The sequence below is a fragment of the Oryx dammah genome, unplaced genomic scaffold (assembly GCF_014754425.2).
Source record: "Oryx dammah isolate SB20612 unplaced genomic scaffold, SCBI_Odam_1.1 HiC_scaffold_1, whole genome shotgun sequence".
In the NCBI taxonomy this organism is placed as follows: Eukaryota; Metazoa; Chordata; class Mammalia; order Artiodactyla; family Bovidae; genus Oryx; species Oryx dammah.
The window spans coordinates 62,150,389-62,176,617 of record NW_024070185.1 but is presented as its reverse complement, the minus strand read 5'-3'; the positions used below and the strand labels follow the sequence as shown (position 1 = coordinate 62,176,617).

Genomic DNA, 26,229 nt, shown 5'->3' with positions numbered 1-26,229 from the left:
TTGGTGCCTCTTGGTGGCAGAGGACCATTATCTATTTTACACACAAGAAAGCTGAGATTCCATTTTCTGAAACACCCACATTAGATCCACCTTCATGGATCTGGAATGGGAACCAAGGCCTCTGTAACTCTGAACCCAATGCTCCTTCACCTGCTCACAGCTGGCCCTGAGCCCCTTAGGGGTAAGAGGATGCCCAGTCCAGTGCTCTTCCCACAAACACTGTTGGACCCACCTACCTTGATTTTAGTGAGTGATGAAGATATCAACTCATTTGTAAGATAAATGATTTATTGACTTTTAAAAGACTTACTAAAATGACAACTGATTACCCATTGTTAAAATATAAGGTGGGCCAAACAATGATTCGATTAAGAAATACTAAAAGTATCACTCAGCCAGCTCTTCTAACCTTCAGTCCTAAGGCCTTGCTGGGGATTGTGGGAACTGGAAACAAGCCAGTAATCCATCCTCGGGGATGGGATGAAGGGTATTGTGTGCTCCAAACAAGGAATACTATTGAACTGTTGCAAATGAGTGTTGTTCGATAATGACTGACTTGGAGAGCTGCTTTCACGTGTTGTAAGGACAAAAGCAGCTTCAAAATGGGATGTTCTAGCTTTTCTTTTTGTTTTTAGTATTTCTATTTGATGTATATATGTGTTTTGGTGACTGCCTTATTTCACCTGGCATAAAGTCCTCAAAGGTCATCCATGTTGTAACATGTAATAGGATTTCCTTCCTTTTTAAGAGCGAACAATATTCCATCGTATGCCACATTTCATTTACCCATGCACCATCAATAGACACTTGGGTTGTTTCCACCTGTTGGGTTTTGTGAATAATGCTGCTATGAATATGGGTTATTTCTATTTTTAAAGAAATCAAAAGAAGCATTTCTATGCAAAACCCATTCACTACACATCATGGAGAAGTTAAAGGTCTTAGGATTGGAGCTGGGAGCCCTCTGCTCTTGCTGCAGTTTCCCCACTCATGGGGATCCACCAGGTCCCTTTAGTTCCCTGCTTTCTTGAGCTTCAGTCTCCCCGTGCGACAGTGGGGTGACTGGACCAGGTGGTCTCCTGGGGCCGGCCAGCCTCCAGGCTTCCCAAACCCATGATCCGTTCCTGCTCCTCCTCTCTTTCTGCTCTGGCTCCACTATCTCCAGGCCCCTTTCTTCCTGTCTCATTCTGGTGCCCAGATCCTGGGATGAGAGGACAGACTCCTGGCCTGTTGTTTTGGTCTTGGATTTTGAGAGCCAGATGTGGGAAGGGAGAGACAGCTGATGCAATGAAATGGCCTCAGAATTGACTCTGCCAAACCTGGGGGACAGATACCCACCCAATTCTGAGGGTAGGACAAGTCCAAACAGTGGCCTGCGTGGGGTTAATTCACCAGGCAGTTTACCCAGGGTAGCCTCCAAATCTCAGCTGAAGCAGAAAATGGTCTGGGCTCCTCAGTTACCGGCAGCCACAGGAATGCTAATCTCTCTTTGCACAGCCCTGGGAAGCTGAGTTCTAAAAATTCCTAACATTCCAGTTTGGTTTGCAGCCGCCCTCCCCACCCACCTTCCGGGCACACCCAGGACCTGCAGCTCCATACCTGTTCTTTCACTCCACTGAGCCTTTGCTTAAGCAGTTGGCTCAGCCCCATCTGCAAAGTCCTCCCAATCCTCGGCTTCCTCCATCTGCCCATGTCTCCCACCTGCTGCTTGACCATCTCTGGCCCTCCTCATTCTTCAGGATCAGTTTAAGCTGCTCCACCTTTCTATGAAGTGTACTGGTCGCCCCGCCCCCTGGCACCCCTGCCTCCACTCCAGACGAAAGTCATTGCCCACTGCTCTGTGCCTCGACAGACACCCCTGCTTCCGTCTCTCACAGTAAATCGCTCCACAGCAGTGGTTCTCCTTTGCTCCCACCAGCCTTTGTGGCCCTTGAGGGTGGGAACAGTGACTGGTCCCTCTCTGGGTCCCAGGGCCTGGCATGGGGCCTGGCACTGAGTGAGCAGCACTTGATACAGGTTAGATGGATGGATAGAAGAGAGAGAACCAGAGAATGGACAGTCACTAGTACCAAGGTTTCAGAAGTTGTATGCTAACTTGGTCTTATTATTAACTTCTCAAATGAAGTTATGATTTGGGGGCAGTTCTCCTCCAAAATGGAATTGTTCTTAGCAAACCACCCTATCCAGCCAATGATTTATCTTAATGCTTTGGCATACATACAGTTAATGTGTCTCCAGGGAACCACATTTTTCCAGATGAGACTGGCATGGAGCATGGCAGTGTGACCTAAAGACCCCACCTGCAGGTCTGAGGTTCACATGAGACTGGCTGCTGAGCTGCCTGATTTCTGATATCCTGGTCCTGGCCCCAGATGAATTCATATCCCTGCTTTGGGGCAGAACAGGTCCCCAGTGCTGGGAATGTTGGAAGCTCAAAGGCACAGGGAACCAAACCTTGAATGCTCAGTTCACGTGAATGAATCAGGTGGCCCTACCAAGAACTAAATCAAGGTCTGTTGCTTCTGAACTCCCTGCTGCTTCCTTGCACCAGCCTCACAGACATCATTTGGTAGGCAGAGGCATGGACACAGATGGATTGAATGAAGCCCCAAGTGTTGTGGCTTGGTGTGGGGATTGCCAGCATGTTTTCTCTCTAATGCCACCTCAACTCGATTGGTAGTGACTGCGTGGATGCCATGTTCACAGGCCTCAGCTAGGGTTAGCAGGAAGGAATACTGAGATTGATTATGAACGTCTGCCTCAGGAGAGAGAGGGAAGAGCCGTGCCTAAGTGCCACACCGCTGCCACTCCACCTTCAATACTGACCAAACACAGGCGGCTCAGTGGCTGAATGACTTGGGATTAAATTCCACTCTGCTGGGCTTCCATTTGTTCATTTCTGAAACAGACATGTAATAGAGTACGGGCAGAAGCCTTAAAGTATTGTGGCCTATAACATATTGGAACTTAATTTCTCTCTGACATCGAAGAATCCAGAATGAAGTACACAGTTCTGAGCTGGCAGGACAACTGTGTCATCTTCAACATGCAAGTTCTGCTTGTGAGCCCAGCGTGGCTACTTCAATTCTTGCCATTTCCCAGGCAGAAGGAAAGGGAACTGGGCCACGGCAGTGTGTGTGCAGTGGTCTGGAAGGTATGACCCAGAAGCTGCCCACAGCATTTCTCATATCCCATTTAGGCAGAATAATCACTTGGCCACATCTAGCTGTGAGCTTGGCTCGGCGATATAATCCTTTGCTAGGGATCCACATGTCTAACTAAAACTCTCTCTTTTTTTTAATATTTATTATTTTTTTGATGGCTTCCCTAGTGGCTCAGATGGTAAAGAATATGCCTTCAGTGTGGGAGACTCAGGTTTGATCCCTGGGTTGGGAAGATCTCCTGGAGAAGGGGATGGCAATCCACTCCAGTATTCCTATCTGGGGTTACAAAGAGTCGGACACGACTGAGCACACACACACACACTCGCACGCATGTGTACATTAATTTTTTTCACTTGGCTGTGCCAGATCTTAGTTGCAGCTTGCAGGATCTTGGATCTTTGTTGTGGCTTGCTGGATCTTTAGCTGCAGCTTGCAGGATCTAGTTCCCTGACCAGGGATCAAACCTCTGTTGGGAGCTCAGAGTCTTAGCCACTGCACAGGGAAGTCCCTAAAGCTCTTTTAAACAGAAAGAGAGAACGTGGGTGCTAGAATGAGATATCCCAGGAGATGATGGTCTTCTCAGGTTGTTCTAGTGGTAAAGAACCTGCCTGCCAGTGCAGGAAATATAAAAGACACGGGTTCGATCCCTGTGTCAGGATCATCCCCTGGAGGAGAGCACGGCAATCCACTCCAGTACTGTTGCCTGGAGAATCCCATGGACCGAGGAGCCTGGCAGGCTGCAGTCCAGAGGGTCGCACAGAGTCGGGCACGACTGAAGTGACTTGGCACGCATGCAGGAGATGATGCCCATCACCTCCCAGGGCTTTTAGGAGGACTGATGACGGCGTACGCCTTGCCTCTGGCACCTCACAGGCCTCCCCCAGGTTCACTGGGCACTTCTTTCCCGCACAGGAGCTAGTGAAGATCCTGCACAAGGCGCTGGAGGCAGCCCAGCAGGAGAAGAGGGTGTCCAGCGCATACCTGGCAGCGGCCCAGGACAAGGACCGGCTGGAGCTGGTGCGCCACAAAGTGCGGCAGATTGCGGAGCTGGGCCGGCGGGTGGAGGCCCTGGAGCGGGAGCGGGAGAGCCTGGCGCAGACAGCAAGCCTGCGGGAGCAGGAGATGCGGGAGCTGCAGCAGCACGTGCAGCTGCTCCTGGACAAGAATCAGGCCAAGCAGGAGGTCATCTGCAAGCTCTCCGAGAAGGTCACCCAGGACTTCATGAAGGCCCCAGAGGAGGCCGACGGGGACTTCCTGAGCCAGCAGGAGAAGATGGAGCACCTAAAGGTAGGTAGGGGCCCTGGGCCCGTGGGGAGGACACCGATCTTGACCTCAGGGGTTTTCTAGGTAGAACTGGGATGATCCTTAATACTGGAGAATTCGTATTTGAAACAGATGTTGGTGCAAGTGTTGCTGTACCCTCCCTCACTTTCTTAACCAGAGGACCCAATGCAGCTTGATATTTTCATGAAACCCTAAACTGAAAAGTGAACGTATCTCTATCAGAGTAGAGATGGAAAAGCCCCGGATGGAGTCAGAACTCCTAAGCACTCTGGGGCCGGCCTGGTCAGCTTCCTTCAGTGCCACATTGGTGCCCTTGGAAGCCACCGAGCTGCCCAGTGGCCCTCTTCAGCAGTGCTGCACACAACTGGTGACCTGTGCTGCTGTGAGTTGGTCATGATGATGATAATGATCGGTACCCCTACATACAGATTGTTTATGGTGAGGCGTCCACCCCTCCTAAGTGCTCTTTCTACATCACTTCATTTAATCCTCGCACCAGCCCTGGAAGGCAGCCACTTAAGTGCTCCCCACATACAGATGAGGATGCCAGGGCTGTGAAAGGTGAAGCTACTTGTCCAGGGCTATGTGTGGAGGAAGTGAGGGGACTGGACCCGGGTTCCAGCTCCCTTCTCTGACCATTCTATCTGCTTTGCTGCCTTCCCAGTGCTTCTAGCCACCACTGTCATCCCTTTCTCACCCTCGTGCAGGCCGTGGCTCTCACCCATCTCCCAGGGACCAGTTACCACTCAGGAAGTGAGGACTTTATAATAGGCGTGATGCCTGCCACAGGCTGCAACCTCCTCCCTAGAGGGTGGTGACAGGAGCTGGGGACAGGTGCTTTCAGCCCCCACCATCCCTACAGGCAGGCATATAGCCCCAGTCGGTCCTGCCCCAACCCTGGCACTCACAGCCACATAAATATACTTCAGATTACCATGGGAATCCCAAACCACTATATCAAAGAACTGCTATTGGTGGGGATCGGGGTGAAGGGGTGGGTGGTAGGGGTAGGAAGGGGAAAAGAAAAAAGAAATAAAGAAATTCAGGAGCTTTTGAGAAACCAGTGGGCAGTGTGGTGCAGTAGCCACTCCCCAAGCTCTGAAGTCAGGCAGACTGCTTCTTGCTAGCTATGTGACCTTGGGCAAGTTTTCTCGCCTTTATATGACACGGCCTAGCCAGTCCTACAGTTGTTAGAAGGATAAAAAATGACACAAAACCCAAATTTCTTTCCCTTTCTTTTTCAGAAGGAAAAAGCACATAACTAGTCTCTGAACCTTTTCCCTTATTTGATCTAAAATCAGAAATGCTTTTGAGTTCAAAAGGAAAACAAAATCTTTCAAATGCAGATGTAGCTAGGTTGTTAGAAAGCTCTGAAGTGAAAGTTGCTCAGTCGTGTCCAACTCTTTTTGACCCCATGGACTATACAGTCCATGGAATTCTCCAGGCCAGAATATTGGAGTGGGCAGCCTTTCCCTTCTCCAGGGGATCTTCCCAACCCAGGGATCAAACCCAGGTCTCCCGAATTGCAGGTGGATTCTTTACCAGCTGAGCCATAAGGGAAGCCCTGAGTCCCTCACAAAGTGAAGATTGCTTCCATCAGATTGCTTTCCTACTCTGCTCCACCTGCTAAGTGTCTTTCTCCTTTCTGTGCCCATTCTGCTGGAACCCACTGTTGAAAACCCAGAGAAGCAGCATGGGGGTGAGAGAAATGGACTTGTGCAAGCATGGACTCACCTAGGAGACTGAATGTGCCCCTGAATGTGCATGTCCAGGAATTTGTCAGTGAGCTCAGAGATGAAGAGACTCTGGGTACGATTCACATCACCCATGCTTACATTGACAGCTGCTCCCCTGAGGTTGTTAGAAAGCCATCAGTCCTTCAGCTGACACCATGGAGGTGTTCTGTGCTAGAAAGAGTTGTATGTACTAGACTCCCTTAATTTTAGCCTCTGGGTCTCTGATCCAGGAGAAAATAGAAGATCCATCAAAACTCTGCTGTCTGCAGGTTTGGGGACAGAACGTGTTCACATCTCCTGCTTGCCCTTGTGGTTGAGGACGCTCAACTTTGAGGAAATCCCCCCTGTCCAAACTGTCAGTGTGAGAACAGAATTACTGACCACTTGAATACAGAGCTTGGCTGGCAGGGCCAGCCACGTCCTGGAGAGGAGGAAGCACTGGTCCAGGGTCACACAGCAGAAGTGGCAGGGCCACCGCCAGACCCTGGCTCTCCCCGTGTCCCATCTGCTCCCTCCCCACTAGCGCCAGGGCTGGTCCCCAGCTCCCTGGTCCCTGTGAGAGCAGGTGGGCAGACGCTTCTTCCCTGTCCCCTCTCTCCAGTTGTGTTTTCCTCATTTGCTTCCCTGGTGACAGTCACATGGCTTTTCTCTTCTCTGAGGTCTCTCTTTTTCCTTCCTACAGTTCTGAGCCAAGAGGAACACTCAGGGTAGGGCAGTGAGTGAATGGGAAGGCACTGCCCGGACGCCACCCCTGGACGCCACCAGGCCCACAGCTGCTCACGGGGCACTCGTCCCCGCCCTTCTTGTCTGGGCTGCAAGCAGGGCACCCTGTGCAACACGTCCCAAGCCTTGGAGAGCCCCTGGACGTGAACTGGAGCTTCTGGGCTGGGAGGGATCTAATGGAGAGGGTCAGGATGGCCTGTCAGCCGTGCGCAAGTGACCCATCCCCGTTGTTGAAGTGCCACAGGCAAGGTGTGCTGTTGTTTATCAGGGCCTGAAGGAGGTGGGTGGCATTTCAGGGGGTTCCGAGGAGCTCCAGTACCGTAGTCTTTTATGTCTCAGCACAGAAAGAATTCAACAAGATGCAGAGCGATAGATAAGGAGTGATCTATTGAAATAGGACACTTGTGAGGCTTACAAGAGGCCAGGTGAGAGAGTGCTGTGCTCGAGAGCTTACTGGGCTACAGTTTTATAATCAAAAGAAAAGTAGGGACAGGGAGAAGACCTTCTTTGTCTTTCTTTAGTAGACATCCTGCTTCCAACATCAGCTTCTCCAGGTTGAGCAGGAGAGTTTTCTTGTCCTTCCATGGTCAAGCTAGGTCCACAAATTATTGTTTTTTATGTGAGCAGAGAACGTGTCTTCGCTTACTCAGTTCACTGGGCAGGATGTGGTCTCAGGCCACCGTTGTTTTATTACCTGGGGCATGTCTAGTGCTTCTATGGCATGGATTGGTTGCTAAGCAAGCCTGCTTGGTTTTGTGGTTAAGCAAACCTTTTTCAAGTAATCATTAACTTACAAGGGTCTGCTATGATTTTTCTATTTATAATCCCCTAGTGGGATTTGCTATTTTTTTTATTTGTTTATTTTTAATTGAAGGATGATTGTTTTACAATATTGGTTTGATTTCTGCCATACATCAGTACGAATCAGCCATAGGTGTACATATGTCCTCTCCCTGTTAAAGCTCCCTCGCACCTCCCACCCTTTCCCACCCCTCTAGGTTGTTACAGAGCCCCAGTGTGAGTTCCCTGAGTTATGAATTATTAATCACCTGCTATGTCCCTTCACTCTGCCCCTATCAGTCCTATCTAGTCACACCTGCAGCAGTCTCTCACACTCACCTACAGCCAGCCCAGTACAAATTTTTGAATGCAAGAGAAAGGGATTGAGTTTCAGCTAGTAAATGCCCTGGAATCACGTGAGCATGTGTTGTCCACTGCTTCTGCAGAGTCCTTCCAAGCAGAATAAAGATGGAGCTGTGGCTGTGGTGGCTGTGGTCACTCTTTCAGGCTCCTGCTTGACCCTCCTCAGTGGGTGGTCAGCTTCTCCTTGCCCCAGGCGGGAGGATTCATGCTCCCTCCACTGGACAGCTTGCAAAAAGGAGAACTCTAGGCTTAGAGATAGGCCTCACAGATTTATTCATAAGAGAGGCAAACCAAAAACATCTAAGGCTCAAATGAAAAAACAGCAACAGGAGAAGGATTATATCTAAGTTATGGTAAATTCACTTCATAGAATAGTCATCGGACGTCAAAAGTCATCTTTAGGAAGCTTCTGTAGAAACACAGAAAAATATTTACAAAGTGACACTAAGTAGAAAATTTTCACCCAGAATTGCTCAATATGATCACCAATGTGTGGCAAAATATGTTTATTTAAAAAACAAACACTACTGGAATGGTTCTGTTTTGCTCCTTGTAGCAGTGTACACATTAGCTCACTTAGTCTTAGCTGCCAGGTGAGTTTGGTGAAACTTGCCCCTTTTGCAGAAGAGGAAACAGAGTCAGAGTGACTCAGTGGGCCTCCCTTCCAGGAAATCAGAGCTGGGATTTGAACTCTAGGCTTAATGCTCTCTCTACCATATCACACTGGTATCAAGATTAGAGAAGGGGACCATCAATATTGTTTTTTTCTTTCAGAGTTCCTTTTCTGTTTGCCAATATTGGGAATTATTGGAAATTTCTGAAGGAAGTGTTGGCAACACATCTGAGAGTGAGGACCAGGGAGATGGTTCTGGTACAACCCATTAAATGCTTTGCTCTCTTCTTCAGGATGACATGGAAGCATACCGGACCCAGAACCGCTTTCTCAACTCTGAGATCCACCAGGTCACCAAGATCTGGAGGAAGGTGGCTGAGAAGGAGAAGGCCCTCCTGATGAAGGTGAGGGTGGAGCCCAGGTCTGGCCATCTCAGTCTCTGGCCACCCTTCCAGTCCACTCACCCCTCACCACTGTCTCACTCTCTCCTCTTGACCCGACTGCTCACCGTCCGGACTGTGCCCTTCGTGAACTTCATCCACATGTCAGAGATCTGTGCTCTGCTGACTGCTGCTTCTGATCACAGGGGTGAGAGGAAGAGGCAGGCAGCCACTGTTGTCCTACCTCCCCACTTTGTAGCAAGCCCTGGCCCCCCTCTAAAGTAACTGCCCAGGGATTTAAAGGGCCAGCACCCTTCCCCCCACCCCCTGCCAACTTCATACTTCTTTTCCCCTTTTTTGGGAGCCAGGTATTAACTATATATTCCAAAACAACTGCACATGTGGGGGAGATTAGAAAGTGACCACACGTGCCCAGGGAAAGGCGCAGAAAAGACCTAAGAACTCAAGTTTATACCTTATTGTTTATCCTTGAGGTATAAACAATCAAAACAAAAACAGCAAACCCTAGAGTAAGAGGGAGAATCTGATTCCCAGAGTTACGACTGTCAGTTTTAATAACATAGTGGCTAGTTATTTTACAGGCAAAAGCAAATTTATTCGGGACTAACCAGAGGAATTGCAGCTTGGGATCCATGAACTGTGGTGAACCACAGGCAAATTCAAGGAACAGGGAAGGGAAACTTGCTTCTTACAGGGAAAAGGGAAGGGTTAGGAGGGACTGTGATAACCAGAAAGTCCACTAGAAGTATGGAGGCTTCTCATTGGTTGGACTGCTGAAGTCTTTGCTTTTCCTGCTGGAGAATGAAGTGGAGGCACCGTCCCGTCAGAGATGTAGGTGTACACTTCTTCCTGCTTGAAGCAACTAGTGCTGCAGGTGACAGGACCTGAGAGGTCCCCATACAGGCCTGACCGGACTCTTTTCTTCACTGAGCTTTCTTTAATTAATTCCACCCCACCTTATTAGGTTCAGATGTTCCATTTTCAACAAAATATCATGAGGCATACAAAGAAACAGGAAGATATGGGGGCAGGCAGATGGGGAATGTGCAGTGTGTGCCCTACAAGGTGGGAGAGAGGTGGTGTGCTGGAGGAGCAGAAAAAGCCCCCCAGGTGACATTAGAAGACACAAGGGCAGTGTCCAGAGCTCCACGTCCATCCCCTGGGCAGTGCTCAGGTATACCCCCTACAGGGAGCTTGCTCTGGGCCAAGTGCCCTGCAAGGGCTTTAGATACCTTGGCTCATCTGAGTCACACAAGAATGCTGAAGCAGACTCTATTATCCCCAGTGTTCGGATGAAGACATCAAAGCACAGAGAGGTGAAGTAATTTTGCTGTAGGTCACCCAGCCTGTAGTTGCTGAACTAGCATGGGACTGCAGGCCATGCAAGAGCCTGTGCTGCCGCTGCCCACCTCTGCCCTCTTGTTTCTGAATCTAGCTCCAGCCCTGGGCCTGGTTCTCTTGCCTGGAGCCCTTTCTGCCTTACTATAAACTCTTGGGTTCGGGGCTCCTCTCCTTTTCTTCATATAAATGGCTGGGGTAGGGGGGATGGGAGATGAGAGCTGGAAGAAGGGCTGGACTGCCTAAAGCTGTTCAGGCCTCTGGCCCAAGCCCAACCAGGTGGCCTGACCATCCCCCACCTCTCCCTCCCACAGTGCGCCTACCTCCAAGCCCAGAACTGTCGGGTGGAGAGCAAGTACCTGGCAGGGCTGCGGAGGCTGCAGGAGGCCTTGGGGGTGGAGGCCGGCGAGTGCGCGGAGCTCCTGAGGCAGCTCATCCAGGAGGCACTGCAGTGGGAAGCCAGCGAGGCCTCGGCTGACAGCATCGTGCTCAGCCCCAGCACCGTCAGGTGAGTCCAGAGCAGGGCTGGGTCTGCAGGCCCCGGGTGCCGCCAGCCACCCTGCTGCCAGTGCTGCTGACCGGGTGTGAGCGCCGCCCATCCCTTACCTCCTTGTACTTTCAGACGGATGAGCATGTGGTTGGGATGAACCCCATTTTACAGCCGAGAGGCATGGCAGGCCCCTGCCCAAGACCACACAGCACATTAGTGTAGCTGACAGGGGCCTGCCTCCCAAATTCTGTTTTTTTCCCGCTACCCCAGACTGTCTCCAGAGGTGTTTGTCAGAGAGGGGAGGAGGGGACACAAGCCACCTGCCTCCTCTGAGCCAAGCCTTTGCTGAGGACAGTGGACCCAGGCACAGTTAAATAAAACAGAATGGGTTGTAGCTGGGGTCAAAGTCCCTAGAGGCTGGGTGGTCCAGTGGCCGGCACCCAAGCTTTGGAGCTGGACTTGGCTTTCTCACTGTGTAACCTTGGACAAGTCACTTTACCTTTCTGAGCTCCTACTCAGCCTCCCTAAGACGTAGGCTAAGATCACCAGCTTCGCAGGATCATGAGGATTAAATGAGATAGCACAGGCAGAGCACATAATAGGGGCAAATGAATGCTGACTGGTGAAAGGCTGTGTGGAATGGGGCTCCACTGCTCGGTCCTGCTTCTTCTTGGTGCTGCCTGCTCCCCATCTGGCCTTGGGCTTCCTGGCTGTGAAAGTGTGGCTGTCCAATGGTAGTACAGGCCTCCTCGGACCTAAGGCTTCATGGAGTAATAAGAGGGTTCTTTTTTTTTTTAATACTTATTTGTTTGGCTGCATCAGGTCTTGGTTGCAGCATGCAGGATCTTTGTTGCGTTATGCAGGATCTTGCATTGTGTCTCCAGACTCTAGTTGTAGCGCACATGCCCCAGAGTGCACAGGCTTCATTAGCCGCAGCGCATAGGCTTAGTTGTTCCACAGTCTGTGGCATCTTAGTTTCCCAAGCAGGGCTTGAACCCACGTCCCTTGCATTACAAGGCATGTTCTTAACCACTGGACCACCAGGGAAGTCCCGAGGGTCCTTTATATTTGCACAGAATGAATGAGCATATCTCTTTTAGCACTTGCTGTCTAGTCTATCCCCTAGCAGTTTACATATGAGAATCTCACTGGGTCTTGATGAGGCAGTGCAGGAGCCCCGGTACCCACTGTACAGAATAAACTGAGGTCCAGAGCACTGAAGTGACCTGCCCGGAGTCACATGGCCAACCTACAATAAAGCCCCGCAGGCTCCCTGCCCAGGCCCCACCCTCTCCTCACTGCCCCTTATCTGGGGAAGGGCCTTGCAAAGTGTTGCTGACACGGACTTTTGCTGCAGTGAGTATGATGAGTACGGCTTCCTGACGGTGCCCAACTACGAGGTGGAGGACCTGAGGCTGCTGGCCAAGATCCAGGCACTGGAAGTGCACTCCCACCACCTGCTGGCCCACGAGGCCGTGGAGCGGCCACTGCGGGAGCGCTGGGCCACTCTGGGCGAGCTGGCCCCCTCAGCAGAACTGAAGCAGCTCCTGCGGGCGGGCGTGCCCCACGAGCACCGGCCGCGTGTTTGGAGGTGGCTGATCCGCCTCCGCGTCCAGCACCTGCAGGCCCCTGGCTGCTACCAGGCACTGCTGAGCCAGGGCCAGGCCTGCAAGCACCCTGCTGCCCGCCAGATTGAGCTGGACCTGAACCGGACCTTCCCCAACAACAAGCACTTCACCTGTCCCACCTCCAGCTTCCCTGACAAGCTCCGCCGGGTGCTGCTGGCCTTCTCCTGGCAGAACCCCACCATTGGCTACTGCCAGGGCCTAAACAGGTAAGCTACACAGCCTCGACCTTCCAGGGCACCTCTCTGTCCCTTTGGAGCCACCCAAGAAGCCAGGGAGGTCAATCAGATGGGCACAAGCAGGCGAAAGAACACATTGAAGACAGAGTTGGGCCAGAGCCCCAGGCTCCTCGTCCCGTCCCCTCCCCTGTGACATGTCCTCAGGCTGGTGCCGCTCCCACAGAGAGCACACGAGGGGCCACTGGGGTCGTGTAGCCCACTGCCGGCTCACGTACTGCACAGCTGCCTTCGGGAAAGGAAGTAGGGCTGGGGGCAGATGGTTGTTGCAAGCCGAGGCAACTGCTGTCTCTAGCGGGGCCACATCATGACCCCCGGGGGTGCCATTCGTGCCGTATCCAAGGAGATGCTGTTCTCTGAGACTGTACAGCCCTCTGTGGAGGTCTCTCACCTCGCATAATACATGGCTGCTTCCTTCTCTCTCAGCAGACCAGCCCCACTGTCATCCTGTGGATATTTCCGGCCCATCCAGACTGTCAGAATAGAGACCTTAGCCCCTGAGTCAAGGCTTTCAGCAATCCACTTGTCGACACCCTCAGGTTGCAGACCTAAATTCCCAAAGGAAGGAGTCTGGCCCAGCCTGGATTAATTTTTACTTCTGGTTCAACAGCAGGAGACAAGGGATAGCAGGGCGGGGCTGGGATGGGTTGACTTGGTAGGGCTGGGACTCGGCCCAACTCTGTCTTCAACGTCCTTTCGACTGCTTGTCTCCATCTGTTTGACCTCTCTGACTTCTTGGGAGGCTCCAAAGAGATAGAGAGGTGCCTTTACAGTACTATGGGGAGCTCTCAAGGCTGCCCCCATAGAGGTGGCCTAATCTCAAATATTTCCCAAAGCAAGTTTTGGTTCAGCTTAATTTAAACACATATATACTCAGACAAAATTTACATAAGCCATTCATATTTAAGCTCTTTTTTTCAGAATAGGAAGTATATGCCGTTTACTTAACACAGAATAAATATTCAGAGTGTCCCTACTCAAATTGGAATGGTTCCTAAACGTAGCTGTTTTTAATACCTTTTTCCCAGCTCAAATTGGGTGAAGCTGAGCATTTGTTGTTTAGTTGCTAAGTCACGTCCCACTCAATGCGACCCAATGTAGCCCACCAGGCTCCTCTGTCCATGGGATTTCCCAAGCAAGAATACTGCAATGGGTTGCCATTTCCTTTTCCATAGGATCTTCTCGACCCAGGAATCGAGCCTGCATTCCCTGCACTGGCAGGCGTTTTCTTTACCACTGAGCCATCAGGGAAGCCCTGTACATGTACAGTTTCTGGGAATTCAGAGTTAAACCTGAACAGTAATGCCTCTCAGTCTATGCCTCTTTGGAAACTTGTTCAGATTTCACACTACTATAAACATCTGCTATAAGGGATGTCCATAGAAATTTATACATTTATTCATTCAGCAGCTGAGCAGAAACGTGCACACTTACCTGTTTGAACATGTTAAAATTCAGAAAGGACAAAACTTTTGAATCCTCTTTAAGATGAGATCTGAAGGGAACTGAAAGCTGAGATTAGTATGAATGATTTGTACATTTCACACAAAGGTCAGGTAGGAGCTAAGACTTAAGGAGAGCCTCCTGGATGCCAGGTACATACCTGATGTCATCTAATCCTCAGGAAAGCCGTGAGAGGTGGGCATTGGTGCCCACATTGCCCAGCTGACACAACAGAGTGTCTGAGAAGCTAAGGAACCTGACCTGGGCCTCACTATGCATAGGGGCTAACCCTGGTCTCCAGCCCCCAGACCTGGTCCTTCCTACCGTGTGCCCACACACTCACAAGGGGAGCTATGGTGGAGAGGGTGCTGAGAGCACTCAGAAATTTTTTTCCTGCTCAGATACAACTTTTTTGAGAGCAAGAATGGGGTTAGCCACATATGAGTTTTGGAGTCTAATCTATGCTGAAGGAGCAGGGGGAAATTCCCATAGCAAGACAATGTCTAGAGGTAAGCCTTGTGGAAGGCTTGTAGAAGGAAAGAAGCTTCTCCTGGAGTGGAAAGAGGCTGCACAGAGGCTGCTGAGGGCTGTAGAGGAACAGCTGAGGTATTTCTTTACTTCTTTCTTTGAATGCTGTATTTGTTGGCATTTAGGCAGATATTCATACTATTGCTTTAAATAGAACGTTATTTGTACAGTCCATGGGATCCCAAAGAGTTGGGCATGACTGAGCACGCATGCACACACACACACATGCACACATGTGCGCACACACACACACATTTGTATTAGAGCCTGTTGAAATGTGGAGAGGGCACTGTATTCTTTCAAAGGCCCTTCAAACCCAACCCCTTTCACTTGTCTGAGTGCTGCCGTCCAGTGGCAGCCATTAGAACTGCATGTGTGGTGTCTCAAGAGGACAGAACCTGCTTTTATGCAACAAACCCAGCCTGTTTAGAGCAAGACAGATATCATAGTAATGATTTAATACTAATTCACAGCAAAATTTTAAAATTCATTTCTAATATATAAGTAGAGTTATTTAAAGTATTAATAGTTTTTTCTTTCCCACATCACCCTCCTTTGCAGACCTTCTCAGGCCTGAATGTATTCAGCTGGAGTCTGGCTGTAGCCCCAAGAGGTTGATAGTCCCCTAGTGAATGCCAGAAGCCTCTCATCACTAACCATTTTTTCCCCACCGGTTTTAAGTGTACAACTCAATGATCTGGAGTAAATTCACGGAGTTGTGTGGCTACCACCACAATTCAACTTTAGAGCATATCCATCACCCCTAAAAGACATCTTGTACCAATTCATAGTCACTCTCCATTCCCACTTGCAGCCCTGAACAACGACAAATCTTCCTTCTGTTTCTGTGAGTGCTCTTGTTGTGGACATTTCATATGCCAGTCATATGATGTGTGGTCATTTGCATCAAGCTTCTTCCCCTTAGCATGTTCTTGAGGTTCCTCCTTGCCATAACATATGGTTTGTCCTTTTTTTACCGAGCTACGTTCCACTGCATGGATGTGCCATACTTTGAGTATCCACTAACCAGCTGATGGGCACCTGGATTGTTTCCACCTTTTGGCTATTATGAATAATGCCACGAACATTCCTGGGCGTTGTATTCTCAGATTCACCCTGGGGACTTCCCTGGCGATCCAGTGGTTAAGACTCTGTGCTTCCACTGCAGGGGACACAGGTTCGATCCCTGGTCAGGAACTAAGATCCTGAATGCTGTTTGGCATGACCAAAAAGCCAAAAAAAAAAAAAAAAATAGGATGCACCCTGGATGAAATCTGCCAGGGAAGGAGAGAAAATAGTGCTTCTTCCAGGCAGACATCCCTGCTCAGCACTGTGGGGTTTTCTTCTTTGTTATCCATGATCTCTAGAGCGTCGTGATAACTCGGAGAGAGGGGAAGCAAAGGAGGAAAGGAACTCTGAGTACTGAGCACCTGGTGGGTGCCAGACAGTGAGCAAGATGCTGTGTGTCTGTCGCCTTCGTGTCTCAGGCCTGGGAGGGGGATATTGTTAACCCCAGTTGACAGGTAATGAGAGTGGGGCAGAGAGAGACGAACACGCTTGCCAAGGTCTCAAAGCCTGTGAATATTAAGATGAGGGCAGCTAAACTTTATAAAGAGATCTCACTGTATGTTAGGCACTGTGCACGCATGCTAAGTCACTTCAGTCGTGTCAGACTCTTCGCGACCCCATGGACTACAGCCCACCAGGCTCCTCCATCCATGGAATTCTCCAGGCAAGAACACTGGGGTGGGTTGCCATGCCCTCCTCCAGGGGATCTTCCCAACCCAAGGATCGAACCCGCGTCTCATGTCTGCCACGTTGGCAGGTGGGTTCTTTACCACTAGCGCCACTTGGGAAGCCCATTAGGCACTGTGCTAGGCAGTTAGTGTGTATTTACTCCATTCGTCCTTGAAACAGTCCTGTGATTATTATGAGGCTGAGGCTCAGAGAGGTTAAGGGCCTTGCTCAGTCACCCAGCAAGGAAGCTACAGGACCGGCATTCATACCCAGGCAACAGGACTCCAGAGGCCCTGCTCTAAGATGATCCCCATTGCTCAATAAATCTCCTAGGTAGTCCTCTTCAAAAGCATGTTCATCTCGCCACAGTTCCCAGGAACACCAGCCTGGTTAGGGAGTGTGGTGGGGAGGACATGACCAAGGGAGCCGCACCTGCCCTGGGCTGCTCGGTTGTGACTGCCACGGGTCACTCCAGGCCTCCTTTCCTCCCACTCCAGACTGGCGGCCATCGCTCTGCTGGTCCTGGATGAAGAGGAGAGTGCCTTCTGGTGTCTGGTGGCCATTGTGGAGACCATCATGCCAGCTGACTACTACAGCAAGACGCTCTTGGCATCCCAGGTGAGCCAGTCAGGGAGAGGATTGGGGGCCATGCAGGTTGGTACCACTGAATTGTTCCTAAGAGCCAATGAATCTCTGAATCTCCATTTCTCCCTCTGTACAGTGGGCCAATAAACCCTGCTCTGGGACTGCTGTGATATTCCAGTGAGCTGATGGCCTTGAGAATTGTCAGGGCCCTGCCCACACCATAGGTTGTTGTTAATCCAGTTGAGGACATTATGTTATGAGAGACAGCAGATATCCTAGGGAAGGGAGGAGGAGGAAATCTAGTGTCACTTGGTGTTTGCCAGCTGAGAGTTTCAAAAGAGGTCAGGTAACAAGGAAGCTGGGACTTGGGAGGGCGAGATGACTGGGGTGCTTCACAGGCTCCCATAATCGCCTACTACGAACCAGCTGCCTCTGTCTTTTCACAGCCCCTGCACTGCCCTCTGAACACAGGCTAGCCCTGGGGTCAGGCAGAGCTAGGGTCAGAACCGGCCCCTTGGAAAACAGCCTTGTGCCCTTGACAGGTGGCATCACCTCTCCGAACCTCAGGCCTGCCTGCTTCTGAGTGGGCGTAGCACTGCTTCCTGGGATTGTTGAGAGGTGCAAACGCGAGGCCATCTCACACCTCCCCCCTCCAGCCTCGCCCTCCTCACCCCCTGCCCTGTTCTCGCTGCATCGGTGCATCTGCTTGATGAAGAGACGGTTGCCACTCAGAGGGAGCCTCTCACTCCCCTTCGAAACCTACCAAGCCATTACCTGCACCGCCCCCGCCCCCCATCCCGTTCCCCTTTCCTACTTCAGGCACCTGACACCATTTTCTCCTTCTGGGTGGAGAGGTGAGGAGAGAGATCAGGGATGGAGATGAAGACTTAGGAGTCATCAGGAAATAGGTGGTGAATCAGGTGAGGATTGTGTTTTGCTGTGTGGCAGGGAGGCCCAACTTAATAGTGCCTTTTTTGGTAGGCTCCAGGGATTTTTTTGATGATGGCTGTTCAGCAGTTAGTTGTGATTTTGTTGTTTTCATAAGAAGGGGTGAGTTCACTTCCTTCTACTCCTCCAACTTGAGCTAATCTCTCCTGCTGCTGCTAAGTCACTTCAGTCATGTCCAACTCTGTGCGACCCCATAGACAGCAGCCCACCAGGTTCCCCCGTCCCTGGGATTCTCCAGGCAAGAACATTGGGGTGGGTTGCCATTTCCTTCTCCAATGCATGAAAGTGAAAAGTAAAAGTGAAGTCGCTCAGTCGTGTCCAACTCTTAGCGACCCCATGGACTGCAGCCTACCAGGCTCCTCCGTCCATGGGATTTTCCAGGCAAGAGTACTGGAGTGAGGTGCCATTGAGTGGCTTAAATGGAGGATTATTTTTCACAGATAATGAGAAAGCTAAAGGCTATTTCTGGCTGTCCTGATCACAGGATGGCCACACCACCTCTGGTCATGTATTTTCTCAAATACAGAAAATTTCAAATGTAAAAAAACAGAAAGTGTAATGAACCTCCACATATTCATTACCTAGCTTCAATAATTATCAACACAGGGAGGCTAGTACTCTTCCCACCTATACTCACACCATTCCCCCTACTTTGATGACCTTGAAGTAAATCTCAGACATCATCAGTCCATCCATGCATCCTTCAGCGGGTTCAGTGGCATCTTAGATTTAGTGAGTTACCCTAGGCTTTGAGCTCCACAGTGGACCTGGAGTTCAGGGTGAGGAAGGAAGGAAGAGGGTGTTCACCACAGCCGAGAGCTAAGTCTGGAAGAAGACTTAAATGGGGAGAGGGCTGAGAAACCAGCAGTTCCAAGAAAGAAAGAGCAAGAGGACCCTAAAATGAGCTCATCACTGAGATAGGAGCAACCACAGAACAACCATATCCTAGGGCAGGGAAGGAGCCAGTGCTGGGAGTGATCAACCAGGTACAGTGAAACAAGGACAGAGGCATGACAGTGACCACGCTCAGCAGCAGCACCTTCGGGCCCCACGACCTTGCCCTGAGCATCTGGTGCATCAGACCCAAAATAGGTGCAAAGTCGTGGTTGTGGTGTCAACCGATCCAAGCCTCAGCTCCTGCTTGGCTTGGCGTTCAGGATAAAGGGGCCCAAATTCCACGGGCTAAGAACTTCTGATCTACAGAGACCTCTGCATCAGAGCTCCAACCTGGAAGGCTGTTCACCTATGGAGTGACGTGTCTCCCTGTCAGGCTGGGCACCAGCTCCTCTGGACACTCTGTGTCCCAAGACAGGGCAGGACCCACTGGGAGCAGCCCCAGGGCTGGGTGTGACGGGTAGACAGGAAGCAGGCAGCCCCTCCTGCAGGGTGGCAGCCAACAGGTCCTCTCTTGGCTGCAGGTGGACCAGCGGGTGCTACAGGACCTCCTCTTGGAGAAGCTGCCCAGGCTGATGGCCCACCTGGGACAGCACCGTGTGGACCTGTCCTTCATCACCTTCAACTGGTTCCTTGTGGTCTTTGCAGACAGTCTCATCAGCAACATCCTCCTCCAGGTCTGGGACGCCTTCCTCTATGAGGGCATCAAGGTAGGGCACTGCAGAGGGTGAACGGGAGGGTCCTGAGCAAGTCCCTGCCTCCTCTGAGTCTTAACTCTGCCCCTGGCTGATGGGAGGATGGAGCTCACCCAGCGGGGCTCTGGGGGACCTCTCTAGGGAGCCTGGCTTCATCAGCTCAAGTGCTGTGCACCCCTGAGAGGAAGTGGTGCTTCTGCCTCTGAAGACCATCCTAGAGCTGGGAGGATTCCCTTCCCCTGGACAGAGGGCTCCAGCCTGCCCAGAAGGCACACCACTGCTGCCTCCCCCTCCTCCTGTTCAGACAGAGCCTAGACGGGGCGGCTTCTCCCAGCTCTGCCCTTTTCCTTGCGAGGAAACCCTTGGCAGGCCCTCCCCTGGCCTCCGCCACGTTTCCCCATGGTGGTAGACCTCACAGTTCACCAGGCACCCTCAGATCCATCTCTCCATGCAATTCCTGCTAGCACCCCATGTAAAGACAGGGTTACCCTCATTAGATCAAACAGGGGCAACACCTTGCCCAGGCTCCCAGGACAGTCAGGCTCCCAATCCCCAGACTACCAGCTGAGCTCCCCATGCAGTTTCCAGCCACCCCCACCTTGGCTTTGCCCCACATGTTTCTTCCAAGCCTCCCATCTCTGCAGCCTGTCCAGGGCTGTCCACACCGCCTGGGGTTGTGGGTTCTGGGGCTTCCCTGCCCTGCCTCCCTATCCCTGCCCTGAACCCCACTCTGCCCCCCAGGTGGTATTCCGCTATGCCTTGGCCATCTTCAAGTACAATGAGGAGGCACTCCTGAGGCTACAGGATAGCCTGGAAATCTACCAGTACCTGCATTTCTTCACCAAGACCATCTGTGACAGCCGGTGAGACCCGCTCCTGCCCCCGCCCCTCCACCATCCCCATATGTGCGACCCCAGGACACAGAGCAGAGGAGGCTGCTGTACCCAGTGCAGGTCCATTAGCAACACTGACCCTCCATCACAGCTTAGAAATCTTTAGGGACATCCCACTGCCTCAGAATCTGTCCCCTTAACATGGCATTCAAGGACAGCACGCAGTTTCATTTCTTGCCTACCTTCTCCAGCCCCCAGCACCCATACCCTAGGATCCTGCCCAACAGAGCTATCTGAGTTCCCAGGACAGCCTCCATCTCTGGGCTTCTGGCCCTGCAGGTTCTTCTGCTTAGAATGCCTCCCTGCACTCCCACCAGCACTGTGTTTGTCTCGCCCACCTGTGCTTTTTCCTCAAAACTCAGCTCACAGTCCCCTCCTCCAGGAAGCCTTCCCTGACCAACTTGCTCTTCCAAGGTTAGAGGTCCCTCAGCCCTAAGTTTCCTCCTGCTTCAGTACTTACCACTTCGGTGGAAACTGTCTTCTCAGTCACTGTTTCCTGTCAGGAAGGGGCCTCGGCTGCCTGAGCAGAGTGAACACGGGGGTGCCCAGGATGCCTGCTGACTCTGACTCTGCTTCCTCCTCAGGAAGCTGATGCACATCGCCTTCAACAACATGAACCCCTTTCCCATGAAACAGCTGCGCCAGCTGCGGGCGGCCCACCGGGAGCGGCTGGAGGCCGAGCTGAATGAACTGGAGCAGCTCCAGGCCGAGTACCTGGAGACCCGGGCAGCCCAGGGCCCCTCGGTGCCCCAGGGTTGCCCCAGCGAGGATGAAGGGGAGGCAGAGCCCTGACATGGCTGCCTGCCCTCCCCAAGCCCTTTCTCGCCCTGGGCTGGCAGGCCCAGAGAAGGACGGCCATGCAGCGATATGTGACCCTGGGCAAGTCCCTTCTCTCTGGGACTCAGTCTCCCCATTGAAACTTTGGCTTCTGAAGCCACTGGTTGGGTTTTCTCCTCATGAGCACACCCAGGATGCACCCCTTCTCATTTCCTCTGCAGAGCACTTTAGCACCCAGTCAAGTAAGAGTGCTGTCTTTAATAGGGTTAACCTTGAACATTCTCTAAGCTTTATCTGTGTATAACAGTGTAAATACTGGAAATAGTTCACAAGCTCTGGAACCTAAACAGTTCTCAGTAACTGGTTGTTCCTGGGTGGGCCTGGGGCTCCAGGATGTCGCACCACCAGGGCCTGGGGCTCCAGGATGTCGCACCACCAGGGCCTTCTCAGCCTAGGATGTCTCTTGCTGCTGTTTCTCATGGTGTCTCTGCAGGGCCAGTCCTGGTTCCCGGAGGAGCTGGGTCCATATGCATTTACAGCTCCTGTCTTTGTGGGCGACAGCATCTCTCAAATACTGGTTGGGCTTCCCACCTACCCGTTTCCTGAGCCTTGCATCTGCCCTCTCCTTTCTCCACACAGCCCATCTGGGGTGTTGGGGGGTTTCTAGGGAAACCCCTGTCCACCACCAAGAGAAAGTTGGTGCGAGGATTGAACAGAAAGCCCTGATTAGCTGCCCAAAGTCTGATCTCCCACCACCAACTTCATAGTCAGGGACAAGAAGAGTCACCTCTTTGAACACTGAGTGGTTGAGAGAGAGAGAAAAAGGTGGTGAGACAGACAGAGCCTGCAGCCAGGTCAGGGCTCGCTTGTGCAGAACTCAGCTCCAGTTCTTCTGGGCTCTTCCAGGCCCTTCCTCAGCAGAAAGGCTTCCCCCATCCCCCTCCGTGCAGGGAGTCGAGGCTACACAAGTGATGTGAGCAGCTCATTCCTCAGCAAAGCCTGTGACTATCTGCCAGGCTAGCCTTGGGCTCAGCAATCTTTGCTATGAGGGCCTAGGGTAGGGCTTCTCACAGAAAAGCCTCCTGCTCTGATCCAAGGTTCTTTTCGAGGCTTGGGAGGGAGGCCACGCCCATTGCTGGGGACAAGGGACAGGCCCTTCTCTCACCCACCAGTGTGAACTTGGAGGGGTTGGTGCACCAGACCCTTTGTTCCCTCCCATCACCAGCCCCACCAGCCCCAGGGAGGGGACCCTCAGGGTTCCTTTCCTCCCACATCCATCAGGGCAGCTGCCCAGCTCAGTTTCCTGTGAACACTCTACACCAAGGCTTGATGGCCTTTTCATATTTGCTAAACTTTTTGTCTGCTGAGGTCCTTTCACAACCAAACAGTAACTATGAAGCATGATGGTGGTCTGAGAGCAGCCTGGCAGGGTGGGTCCTGGCTGCACCCCCAACAGGTTGCAGGCTGTATCCCTCAGAGCCATCACCAAGGGGACTGGGGGTCCGGCCTCCTGGAACGCCAGGAGGGTTAAAGGAGAAGACGCTGGTGCTGAGTCGGCTTGCCCGGCACAGAGTGAAGCACAGCCTTGGCAGTGAATAGCCTTTTCATAAAGAAGGCATCACCAGGAGGGCCCTGAGGGCCAGAAAAGGCCCGCGGTTCCAGGAGAGACTGGGTCCAGCTGGTCCCTCTGACTCTAGCCTTTAAAACTAAATTCCCTCCTCGGCAAAAGTACAGCATGTGACCCCAGCTCAGACCAGGGCTGCCGGATAAAGCACCCCCACGCCTCCCCTCCCGTATGCCACCCGCCTCTGCCCCCACCTCCCTTTCCTCCTTCCCTCATCCTTTGTCTTCACTTGTCTTCCCTCTGCTTCATCTCCGCACCCCCCACCCCCGCCCCCGCCACACACACATACACACACGCCACGCCCAGGCAGAGAAGTTCTGCCCAAAGTTGAGTGTCTATCCCCTCCTCCTCCTTCACTGGAAGGGGTGGTACTATACAGCTGGCCCAGCACTGTGTCACCTCTGGTTCCTACCTGGCTGCACCACAGTACCACCTGAGTGCTGGGTCAGAGCCTGTTGTGGGGCATGGGTGTTGTGGTACAGCAACAGGATTGGGGACCACAGGCAACGAGGACTGAGTAGTGGGGCCTCCAGCCCTGTATCGGGGAGCTGGAGTGAGAGCCAGGAACTTGAACTGCCTGTCCTAGAGCACCCACTCACTCCAGACAGAGCTTGATTTACAGATGAGGAGACAGCTCAGAGAGGTTAACCAACTTGCCCAAAGTCACAAAAGCCACAAGTGTTTAAGCCATGCTTAAGCCTTAGAGGCTGCTAACTGGAAAATCCAGGGAGAGCTCCTCCAAGCTAGAACACCTTCCCCAAGAACCCAGGAGAAAGGGCAAGCTTGGCCTATGGCCTCCTGAGCCGTGAGGGCCGGTGGGGATACCCCAGGCAAAGGAAAATGGGAGGAAGAATCATCTACATGACAACGGAGGCTGCAGCAGGGACTTGGGGGTGGGGTCGAACTCCGAGAATCTCTGGAGCGGCTGCTGCTCCTTGGGAGCCTGCCCCCCCTCCCTCAGCTCTTCCTGAAAGGCATTTGGGGCCCAGCCCCAGGGTCAGGTTTCTGGCCCCGCACCACAGCTGTCGCCCCCACCACCCCCAGGGACTGCTGCCTTCCCGGCTGGAGGATCTGATCCCTCACTGCCCCACCTCCCTACCCAGGGGTGGGTCCCCTAGCTCAGAGCATCCCTCTCCCAGACACGAGGCCCCCAGCAATCAGGACACGCTCCATTCTACGGGTGAGGGAAAGGAGTTACCCAGGGAACCTTCCTGGGGCAATATCCCTAAGAATAAGGGGCTCCTCAAAACAGCAGGGGGGCACTGTGGGAGATCCATACCCTAAAGTGGGAGATGCATATTCACTTCTACAGGATGCCTATGTTCAGGGTGCTCTCCCGCATGTTCAGAACCTCCCCCTAACCCTGCTCCTCCAAGGTGCACATGTCCCCTCCTTCCTCAGCTCAACCTGCCATGAGCACAGGACCACCTTGTACAGAAAGTTCCATGCTGGGCAGATAGGGGAGAACTTGCCACTTTCTCTCACACACTGCACACATACACACACAGGTTCTGGTCACCCAGAAGACATTTACCCACATGTGGCAGGTTAATTTTAAAAAAAGGAAATTTTGGCTACACCGCACAATATGTAGGATCTTAGTTCCCCAACCACCGGTTGAAACTTGCACCCTCTGCCTTCGATGAACAGAGTCTTAACCACTGGACCACCAGGAAAGTCCCAACACACAGCAAATTGAACAAAGGCCATGCTGACACAGGAAGGTGTTGGATTTCTGGCCTATCTCAATCAGCAATAAGGCCCAATAGAAGACTTTAGGACCAGACCTATTGTGTGTTTCCTAGCTAGAGACCCTGGGACAGGTCTGGTTTCCCCATGTGTGCACTTCAGATAGCGGGTTTTGATGTTCAGTTGCCCAGTTGCGTCCGACTCTTTGCTTCGCCATGGACTGCAGCATGCCCGGCCGCCCTGTCCCTCACAAGTTCATGTCTATTGCATCCACAATGCTATCCAGCCAGCTATCTTATCCTCTAACACCCTCTCCTTCTGCCCTCAGTCTTTCCCAGCATCAGGGACTTTTCCAATGAGTCAGCTGTTCACATCAGATGACCAAGATACTGGAGCCTCAGCTTCAGCATCAGTCCTCCCAACGAGTATTCAGGGTTGATTTCCCTTAAGATTGACTGGTTTTCTCTCCTTGCTGCCCAAGGAGCTCTCAGAAGTCTTCTCCAGCACCACCATTCGAAGCCATCAATTCTTTGCTGCTCTGCCTTCTTCACAGTTCAGCTCTCACGACCGAATGTGACCACTGGGCAGGCAGTCTTCATCAAATGGATCAGCGTTAGGAGGATGGAAGGGGCAGGGGGAGGAGGAGCACACCTACACAGCATCTCTAGGAAGAGTCCCAGGGTGTGTCTATTGCAGAGCCCTCCAATGGCCTCCCCACTGGTCCATATGTCCAGGCCCCCCAGAAAGGTCTCTGTCAACCAGCCTGTCCCCAACCGCGGTCCCAGCCACCCACTATCATGGCACAGAGGGGTAAAAGGCAGATACACGGCTGGGAGGTCACACCCACTGGAATCTGGGAAGACTTCCCGGAGAGGGATGTTGGTACTGGCCCTGGAAGGAAGGACAGTAGGAGGTGAGGGAAGAGAACTCCAGGCAGAGGGGACAGCGTGAACAAAGGCATAGATGTGTGACAGTGCAAGGGAGTGCACCAGTTACTGGCCCTGGCACTATGTGAATTAAGACGTTGAGGTGAATTAACACTTACTGAGCCACGTACTGTTCTAGCTCCTAGAGATACACCACTAAACAAAGAGCTCTTCACAAGAGAGGTGGTGTGGTAGTGTAGTTATAAGCTTGGGCTTGGGAGCCACTCTGCCTAGGGTTGAATTACTACCTGTGTGATCTTAGGCAAACTACTTAACCTCTCTGTGCCTTAGCTTCCTCATGTGTAAAATAGATGAGTAACAGGTAACCTCATAGGTTTGTGTGACGTAAACTATGGTGATGCATTGAAGGTGCCTAGAACTGTGCCCGGCTCATTAAGTGCTAGCTGATGGTATTCCTAAAAGGCTGGACCACCCCCATCTCTGTCCCAGTGCCTAGCGTGCAAAACCCCATAGCCGGCGGGAACGGGCAGCAGCGCCCCCTCCTGGCCACAGAGAGAAAGAAGGGCGTCCTCCGGGTCCTCCCCGCCCTCTTCCTGCAGGCGTACTGAGAAGCCTAAGGAATTACTCCACCAGCCCAGGTTCACCGAGCGCTGCTCCCGAGGTCGGCTCTGCGCACGCACTTCACCAGACAGGTAAATTAGATCGTCTCATCTAATTTTCAAACAGCTCTCTGAGGCAGACACAGTTACTGCTTCCCTTTCACCAGGGGAGAAACT

At 52.1% G+C, this 26,229-nt stretch overlaps 2 protein-coding genes across 4 annotated transcripts in view; both read left to right on the top strand.

The window, feature by feature from the left end:
- Positions 1–21,600, top strand: part of TBC1D2 (TBC1 domain family member 2) — a 43,211-nt gene extending 21,611 nt beyond the window's left edge. For 2 of the 3 annotated variants that reach the window (XM_040238766.1, XM_040238775.1), the window contains 8 exons: positions 4,077–4,451; positions 8,957–9,067; positions 10,717–10,910; positions 12,250–12,726; positions 16,959–17,079; positions 19,413–19,598; positions 20,325–20,446; positions 21,061–21,600. In XM_040238766.1, the coding sequence (XP_040094700.1) occupies positions 4,077–4,451; positions 8,957–9,067; positions 10,717–10,910; positions 12,250–12,726; positions 16,959–17,079; positions 19,413–19,598; positions 20,325–20,446; positions 21,061–21,268 (1,794 nt within the window). In that variant the 3' untranslated portion in view covers positions 21,269–21,600. Of the gene's footprint in view, positions 1–4,076; positions 4,452–6,867; positions 7,157–8,956; positions 9,068–10,716; positions 10,911–12,249; positions 12,727–16,958; positions 17,080–19,412; positions 19,599–20,324; positions 20,447–21,060 lie in introns of those variants that run through there. The other variant, XM_040238785.1, reaches the window with a different exon arrangement.
- A 4,474-nt stretch (positions 21,601–26,074) lies between these two features.
- Positions 26,075–26,229, top strand: part of CORO2A (coronin 2A) — a 65,340-nt gene continuing 65,185 nt past the window's right edge. The window contains exon 1 of the mRNA XM_040238750.1: positions 26,075–26,145. The gene's annotated coding sequence lies outside the window, so the exon portion shown is untranslated. The remainder of the gene's footprint in view (positions 26,146–26,229) is intronic.